Here is a 9,340-nt window from a genome sequence, read left to right as displayed (position 1 = left end):
AATTCACACTTAGACCACATTAACACCCATGCATTTTCCTTCAAAGCATGTCATCTCCAGATCTATTTCCAATGTAAAATCCCACAAATCGAACCAAATTAAAAACCCCTGGTTTTGTCCCCAGTAATGTACAGACACTGCAAGTGTTTCAACGTGAAGTATGGCACTGACACAAGCGTATAAATAGCTCCATTATTACAGACAGGCAACATGACACCGGCATGGGCGCTCGTGCTTTGTGTGGTGAATGATGGGACAATAGCCGCTCATATGACGATCAGGCCCTCTGGCTATTCATAGATATCGTCCACAGCTACGTCTAGCTGTTGTCGGCTGGAGTGTGTCTGTGTGCAAGCGTTTTCAGGAAAAAAACAAACAAACAAAAGAAAGCTCAAGATGTGGAAACGAGAAAAAATGTGGATGATTAAGCGTAAGTGCCACATTTTGGATGCATGAAATGCCATTGCATGTGGCGGAGATGGACCGAACTTCAGAACCTGTTGGTCCTTTAACCACTCATTTAGATTAAAACCACTAACACAAAATGTAAATTTTGTGTGGCGTTAGTGTAGAGGTATGTGAGACTTCACATCTCATGTCTGATTTCTGTTTCAGCACCTACTGAGCACCCAAAGGAGTCAAAATACAGGCCTGTGCTGGAGGTATTCCCCTTCACAAATACACCAAACCCATTTACACCCAGCTAGTGGAAAGTCCCGTACTCTTCTCTGCTTGTGAACGGAAAAAGAAAAAAAAGAGTGCTGCCAGGCAGTTGCATTGTTCAGTGATCTCGGATGGATCGCCACAACCACGTCCTCTCGCTATACATCCTTGACCATTCTTGGCAAGTTTGAGACGTAGTTTGGTTCAAAAGAGGAGCACTGTTCACATTAAATACTAAAATAAAAAAGCATTTTAAAAAACTTGTTTCTCTTAATGTATTTTAACTTAATGTACTACAATAACTAAAACCTAAATAATACATGAATAAATAAAACTACATAGATGTACTTTAAAAAAATGACAAAACAAAATTACTAAAACTTTAACTGTAATGGTATCTCATGGTATCTTATCTGACACTAAAATAACACTGGTTCACATATTTACTATATTATAATTTGATGATAATTAAAAAGTTTTTCCAGTATGGAGTCTAACAAAAATAACTCCGACTGCACCGAAAAGATAAGTCTTCAAAAGATAATTCATTATTATATTACTGACATCAAAATTGAAATGAAAAAACAGGTCGCAAATCAAACTGACGTCAAAAACATGATATGGATTTGATGTAAATTGAGCATGAAACATACTGACCTATATATATATACAGTGCCTTGCAAAAGTATTCATACCCCTTAATTTATTTTTACGTTTGATGTCACTGCTTTTCCACATCAATCTACACTCCATACACTATAATGGTAAAGTAAAATCTTTGCAAATGTATTAAAAATATAAAACTTAAATTAAAAACTTCCATTGCATAAGTACTCATACCCTTATCTGGGACAGTTGAAATTTAGCTCTGGAGCATTCATATTAGAGGTCTTCTCGGGTCCTAAAATCCGTACCCGACCCGAATCTACCCGACTCACTTATTACCCGAACCCGATGTCCATAAAATGTGAAAAAAAAAAATGGAGTATGAATACTTTTGCAAGGCACTGTACATTAAACTAGTTTCAGTGTGGGATTAACTTCCTATTTTCACCCAATTACCACTGGAAGAAACTGTCATCCGAACTGAATTTAAAATGATGTTACAGAATCTTGATCAAGTCTTGACTAATATTTGATGTCAAATTGCTATCAAGGCTGGGTATCTGTCGGTTGTCTTTTGCCCAGAGTTTACTCCCCCGTGACCCAATGAGCAGGTTCAATCTGAAGACAAGCTCCCCTAAAGACGAGTTCCCAAACCTGGACAGAAACTACACCCTGATGGGCTGGATCCCCAGCCTGTACATGTACACGCGACAGTTCAACCGGGCAACTGAAAGCGGGGTCATTTTTGATGATATCATACGCCCCGGAATTGAGGACCCGGGTGAGTTATTTTGTGTGTGTGTGTGTGTGTGTGAGTGAGTGTGTGTGAGTGAGTGTATGTGTGTGTGTGTGTGTGTATTTGGCAGTATGAAGTAATTTATAGAATGAGTCATAATCTCCAGTGAACAGTTACAGTTGCACGGCTGCAGACTGCAGAGAAACTATCCCTTCTCTGAATGAATGTACACCCACTGCCCTCAAAGAGGGGAATACAGCTAATATATCTGAAGACATCGTTAATGTTTATTAAATCATTTTCCTCATGGGAACCCTTCTGAAAAATAAGCAGGCCTACACATTAGCATATGCTAAAAATGCAATCTTAAGTGGCCTTTTATTTCATTAATATTATATGCAAGTATCATTTAAAAAAAATTTTTCCAAGAGACTGCATTTATTCAGGTTTCAAGTTTTACTTTCCCTCTGGGGGAATTTGGTTACAAAATTGACTAATCCACACACACACACACACACACACACGTTGGGTTTCCATGTTTTATGTATTTATTATAGGCGTAATGGTTTTTATACCGTACAAACTGTATTTTCTGTCGCCCTACACCTAAACCTACCCCTTACAGAAAACTTTCCGTATTTGTAGATTTTCAAAAAACTTCATTTTGTATGATTTATAAACCTGTTTCCTCATGGAGACCAAAACATGTCCCCCACAGGGAAAAGGATTTCGGATATTGGCATCTTTGTGGGGACATTTTGTCCCCATAATGTAGGGTTACCAGGACCACACACACACACGTTTGTTTCTGTGAATTGTGGGGACTTTCCATAGACTTCCTCGGTCCCCACAATGTAGCAAAAACAAGTACACACACACACTCTCACTCACAGAAAGCACACATCAGAAGAGACTCATTTGAATATCAGGTCAAAGTTTCTATGTATCTGTGGACCCCTGGGGGTCCATCATCTGATATTTTAATTATGTTTAAAAAAGTTATTAATTATATTTTTATTTAATCAATTGTATTATTAACATTTTTATATGTATTTTTATTTAATAATCTGGGTTGGTGGTCCCTGGGAGGGAAAGGTTGACAACCTGTTTTTAAGTTATGCATTTTTTACCATACCAAGTCTGAGAAAGAAAAGGTTGTGAATTAACTTTTGGCTGGGTGAACTTTCAGTTTAGAGCCACACCTTTCTAAGGAATGAGATGTGAACCATAAACAAATATGAATCATATTTGTGTTCGTAAACCCTGTCCATGATGTTATATTTTAGTTCTAGTCTGACAGGTCAGTCCCCAAGACCAAAAGCAGTGGTGTTTAGCAGGGGATGCTCAGTCATATATCCTGTTCTGTGACTTCTTTGACCGTATTATCGAGTCTTACCATGGCTACAAGGTCAGCACTGACACTGTTCAAGAGAGCGACTTCAATTATGACAACCTGAAGGTAAGAAAAAAATATCTAATGACAACACCTCATCTAAAAAATGAGATTAAATGGAGACCAAATGGACATGTTAGACTCAATTTCACATCTCAAGATTTTCAGATGATTTTAAACCACACTAAAATATGCAACCAAACGTGAGTTTAAGATCATCAGTTTTATAGCTCCATTTCTGAGTGTTACATTTTATCTTTTGGAAAAACCTGATATAACTTCATTTAGTCTCTCATTTTCCTCTCAGTGTAAAGTTTGTGATTGTAATATAGTCAAGGGATCTGTAGAATAGTGCAAAATCTGTGGTATAGATGTGTAAAATGTGTGTAGGGTGGTGATGACTTCGATCAAGCATATGCTATCAGATTCAGCATTGAAGATTTCTGCTTCCCCACACTGCAGCAGAGGAGAGCGCAGACAGCTCCTCACACTGGCCAAAACAGGTACTGCAGTTCAGTCTAAGATGGATATATTTTATGCTGCTAATATAACTTGTTTCATAGTTTTAGAGCAGCTGGGTGAGGATCTGTCTGGAAAGCGTTTCTCCATAGATGAACTCAGCCACGAGAGTGAAGACCGCAGGGTTGTGATGGACTCTCCAACATTGTCTTTGATAAAGATTGGTGTGGCTCGTGACTGGCCCGATGCAAGGGCCCTGTGGTTGGTTAGAGTTCATAATTTATGGCTGTATATGCTTGCATCAGAGCCAGTTACAGTATGTTTTTGCCTTGCAATTAGGTTAAGTGAGGACGGGACCCTGGCTATTTGGGTGAACATGGAAGACCATCTGAAACTGGTGTCTTACAGAAGTGATGCCTGCTTACAAGAGGCATTTAAAACGATCTGCATCAATGTGCTGAAGGTTATTTTGACTGACTACCTCATACAATATAATATTGATATGTTTTCAGCGAGAAGAAAAAAGGTCTTATTATTGAACCCTGAGGCATGCCATAAATATATACTATATATGGTCTATTCAGCACACACTAACAATCTAAAATGTTTTTAAAGATGGAGACACTATATAAGAAACTGAGACATCCATTTATCTGGAAGCCTCACTTGGGCTGGGTGGTCAGCTCACCTGCAGAGGTTGGCACAGGCCTGAAGGCAAGTGTCACAGTGAAACTGCTGCATCTCGCCGAGAACAAACGCCTGGATGACATCCTGGACAGACTACGACTTCAGATGGAAGCAACTGGTATGGCAAAACTCAGAGGATCTGTAGTGTAAAATCATGCAGGATATCAGCCACAGTTTAACATAAAAAATGTAATTAGGCTGCATCCAAATATACATACATTTTTCACCTTCTAATATATAGATTAGAAGGGATTCAAAAACCAATAGGTAAAAATGACTTCCCATTAGGCCACAGGAAATTATTTCTGAATGCCAGTGAGGCGTTTTAGGGTGTCTCTAATATTTTCTAGTGCCAAGTCCAAATTTTGACATATCTAATAACGTTTCATTAAAACTTATAATTTTTTGCTATTCCTACTTCAAATTTAACACAACATTAACTAAATTCTGCTCAGATGATCTTCACACCAAGATTGCTAAATTAAATCCTGAAAAAGATGACACAAAGAACATTTTAATTGGTCACGCATAAATTATATTGTAGCTGCCACTGCTATATTTTCTCTATTTCCTTTTGTTCATCAAAGGAAACTAACTTCATTTAGTTGCTACTCTGAACAAACTCAATGCCGCATTATTTGCAGTTAATGTGCAGGCTGTCCTGGCATCTACAAAATCAGCAACCTGCAGACCATTGGTTTTAATGAAGTGGAGCTGACCCAGCTAGTAGTGGATGGGGTCAAACTTCTCATCCGAATGGAGAAAAGACTGGAAAACAACGGTGGCATAGATGACCTGGTACCTGCTCAGAAGTGAAGCGGCCATCAGGAGGCTTTTTGTTTTTATTGAGAACTGAAATAACGTCGCTCTAGAGCAGTGGTTCTCAAACCTGTCCTGGGGACCCCCAGCCACAGCATATTTTGTATGTCTCCCTCATTTAACACACCTGATTCAACTCATCAGCTCATCAGTAGAGTCGGCAAGACTTGAACTGGGTGTGGCCTATGAGAGAGGCATACAAAATATGTGGCGGCTGGGGGTCCCCAGGACAGGTTTGAGAAACCCTGTGCCCAACCCTGTTCCTGGCGATCGACTGTCCTGCAAAATTTAGCTCCAACTCTAATCAAACACTGGAGCTAAACTTTGCAGGACAGTCGATCGCCAGGAACAGGGTTGGCACCCCTGCACTGGAGAAAAGTCTTCTGTTGATCAAAACTATGATGAAAAAGGGACTGCAAGTTTTCTTGATGTTTATAAAATGTTGATGCTAGTTGTTTATTGAATTCTCATGAAGAAATGTCTAGATTGTATTTCACCCTATTCTACATAAAGACATAGTTAACACCTATTTTACGCCCATTACAGTCTTCTCACGAAGCCATTACACACACATTTTCATGAAAATGTCACAATACAGAGTTGTAATAGTCTTAAAATAGGCTTAATTTTCTTTAAGACGCAACTTATCTTTCTTTTTTTTTCCTGGGTCTGAAATACGACCTAAGCAATGCATTGACATGAAAACTACATATTTTAGCTGCATTTGCGTTTACAGACTCATTTCACAGTATATATTTACTACCTGTATATATGATCATCTGCAAAACAAGACCACAATGTTCGTTTTTCAGTTGGTTATCAAGAACAAGAAAAATACATGATGTATAGATTACAATGAGGTATGCGGTATACTTCAAAAAAGGACAAGACATTTTAGTTCAAAGACTCATTTCAAGTAAGCTTTAATGTGCTCCAGTGGGACTGAACCACAGTGGCCCAAGGGATTTTTCCGCAGAAATGTACAGTACTATGTCCAGAGAATAAATGGGAAGAGTGTGTGGAAGGATGAAATGTGTTGAAGAGTTTAATTGCATTTTTCGGAGATCCTCAGCCTTCAGCTTGCTTCACATCCAAACGGTTTCATCCAAACAGCCTTAAAAAAAAAAAAAAACCTAAAATAAAAACTGGAAATGTACCGTCACAAAATGGAGCATCACAGTTGACATTCGAACATTCAATGCCTCTCTGAACCTTAATCACAGCTTTACCCTTTAAGATTTTTAGTCACGAATCCTTTTTCTCAAACTACGCAAACTTGACCTCATCTTCCCTTAAAAGTGTGCAGTCACAACCTCTTTAGTCAGCATAACAGTAATACAACATAGACAGCATTGCACATTTAACCTTCGATACTTCAGTACAAAACTAGTAGAAAGTACCAGTACGAGTGGCCGTAACCCATCTCTTCATCATCACCACTTATTACAAAACAATTAACGGTTTAAAAAAAAAAAAAAAAAAAAAAGTCATGCATTCTCTGGAAAGTTAATAAAACAGGAAGGCATAAAATGGCTTAATAAATAAATGTTAAGGTCATTGCACACCGAGTCCGAAATTGTCCGAATTTTTTGCACGTAAAAAAATAAATACGACCTTGTGTCAATCACGTTTACACGCTGCCATCGAAACTTTCGTCCGTCATAAAATTGGAATCAGGTTCGATTTTCTGCGTTTTCGCATCCACAACAAGCATTTTCGATAGGATGACGAATACGGGAAAAAAAAACGCATTCGAAAATTTCGGACTCTGTGTGCAAGGGCCTTTACAGTTGAAGCTTTTCTCGTCTCTCGATTTCGAAGGAAAACACTCGGCTCAGTGTTGCTGAACTGGCCACTCCTGCGCCAAACACACCGCAGGATTTCTGCACTACAGCGCCATGATCTCAGTATCAGTGTATGTTCTGTATGGAATGATAATGTTGATGTTCGTTTACTAATGTCTAGCTGATTTGTACATCCAAACCTGCATCTGGGAAACACACTGCCTGCTCTACAAAACACTCGTTAATTCTGATGTTATGATCACATTCTAATCCTCACTCTGAATTAAAAGGATAATTCATCCAAAATTAAACTTCTGTCATTATTTACTTGCCCTCATGTATGCTGTTGTTTATTTTTTTAAATGCAGATTTTCAGTGATTAACAACTTAGATTTTGAATTGTTACACAAAGTGTAACGTATGGCTATTGCACAGAAGTTGCAATTGTGTGGATTATTATTATGGTGTTTTATCATTTTTGGCGCTTAGAACATTTTGAAGAATTGTGCAGCTTTTTACGACTAATTCCATGAAAAATAACATCATACAGGCTTGAGACCACATGAAAATGACAGAACGTCCATTGTTGGATCAACTGTCCCTTTAAAAACAAATGTTGATAAGTTATAAAACAGTTAAAACGGAGTGGTCTCAAAATCTAAAAAAACCAATGAAGAAAGAAAGCAACTAAACAAGTATGACACATTGAACATAATATTTCTGTACAGAGCTCAATAGTGACTATACAACATAAGTAGGCTGAAAGTCTTGTATTATACAACTCTATCATCAATTCAATACAACAAAAACATTCTAGATTTGAACTGTACATGTGGAAAAGTCGGTTTTAAGTCTGTTACGATCATTCGCGCGACAGATCTCTGTCCTGCCGACCCTGAAAGGGTTTCGATATTATTGCAAGATGGTGGATTTAACCAGGTGTATATGCAAGAGGTCATGAAGATCAGGCTAGGGCGTTTTTTCTCTTTTCGCATTCATATTTTTTCTCCACTACACATTACAGCAGTAGCTTACAGAAGCAGTAACTCAAAATGGTGCTCAAACTTCCTGGTGAGATTCCTTTTTTAGTGTTCCCTATAGTTGTGTATTTTTTCCCAACCCTTTGCTTACAGCTTGAGCTCATTGGCAATTTTGGAAGCGATGTTCTTGAAGGCGATGGACGTCCCCGATATGCGTTTGAAGCGCACGCCGTTGAGAGACAGGCGGGGCAGTTTGCACACCTCCATCTCCCATTGGACGAGACTGTCCTGCCGCGCGTCGCCGTGCACGCAGAAGAGCAAGAAGCGCTCGCGCTGCTCGTAGTCGCAGTTGTTGGCGTCCAGCACCTTGCGGATTTCTCTCATCATGTCTCCCGGCTCCATGGACGAGGTGGTCTTCATGCTCCAGGTGAAACGCAGCGATCTGGGCTTCGAGTCACGGCCTTCCTCCTTGGGTTCTCCAGATCCGCTCCTGACGACAAACACAGAAGCGTTCAGAATGTCAGATTGATGCTCATCACAGATTAGAAATAGGAGTCTGAGTTAAGGCTGTTTCCACTAAGGACAAAAGCAACAGAGGTAAAGTTAATAATCACCCTAATTATATGAGAATAGTACTACAGCTATACTGATAACGACAGAGGAGCAATCACTGGAATCACCTTTAGAGAGATTATTTTCCACACAACTTAAAAGAACATTTACAACTGCAATGGGCACTTATAATGAACACCACATTAGAGAGCATTGATTTACGCACTAATAAAGTTATTGTTATTTGCGGCGGCTATTTGCAGCGATAGATGCCATTTACACTGTTAAAATAGCAGGATTTTCTGCTATTTATACTACTTATTACAAATAGTGGCAATCATCTGCACCTCAGTATTGTAGTACATTATAAAACAGTAGGAAATAATAACATATTGATTGTAAATTATAATTTTAATTCAAATTATTAAATGGATGCCACCTTATCGGGACATTAAATCTAGACCTACACCTACCCTAACCGATACATAATTTTCAACTTTTCGATTATTTAGTTATTTTTTATTTAAAATAAATGCCTTTCCGAAGTGATATGAGATTTGAAAAAAAGAGAAAAACAAAAAACAAAAAAAAAACAACAGTTTGGCAGAAGGTGGACTTGAACTCTGGTCGATCACGTCAAAAAGACCACGGCACACGCAAT

General features: G+C 38.6%; 1 protein-coding gene and 1 pseudogene across 3 annotated transcripts in view; one reads left to right on the top strand and one right to left on the bottom strand.

The window, feature by feature from the left end:
- The first annotated feature begins 396 nt into the window (after nt 1–396).
- On the top strand, nt 397–5,360 carry LOC306875295 (creatine kinase B-type-like; annotated as a pseudogene). The gene is made up of 9 exons: nt 397–430; nt 616–662; nt 1,852–2,076; nt 3,330–3,464; nt 3,789–3,901; nt 3,962–4,118; nt 4,197–4,320; nt 4,473–4,662; nt 5,200–5,360. The product of its transcript is annotated as a creatine kinase B-type-like (transcript).
- Nucleotides 5,361–6,259: 899 nt separating this feature from the next.
- LOC306874670 (serine/threonine-protein kinase MARK1-like) overlaps nt 6,260–9,340 on the bottom strand; it is a 45,704-nt gene continuing 42,623 nt past the window's right edge. For both annotated transcript variants that reach the window (XM_079424876.1, XM_079424877.1), the window contains one exon: nt 6,260–8,617. In XM_079424876.1, coding sequence (XP_079281002.1) covers nt 8,275–8,617 — 343 coding nt within the window. In that variant the 3' untranslated portion in view covers nt 6,260–8,274. The remainder of the gene's footprint in view (nt 8,618–9,340) is intronic.

This window comes from Barbus barbus (assembly GCF_936440315.1).
Source record: "Barbus barbus genome assembly, chromosome: 9".
NCBI classification, from domain to species: domain Eukaryota; kingdom Metazoa; phylum Chordata; class Actinopteri; order Cypriniformes; family Cyprinidae; genus Barbus; species Barbus barbus.
This window is presented reverse-complemented; position numbering and strand designations above follow the sequence as displayed.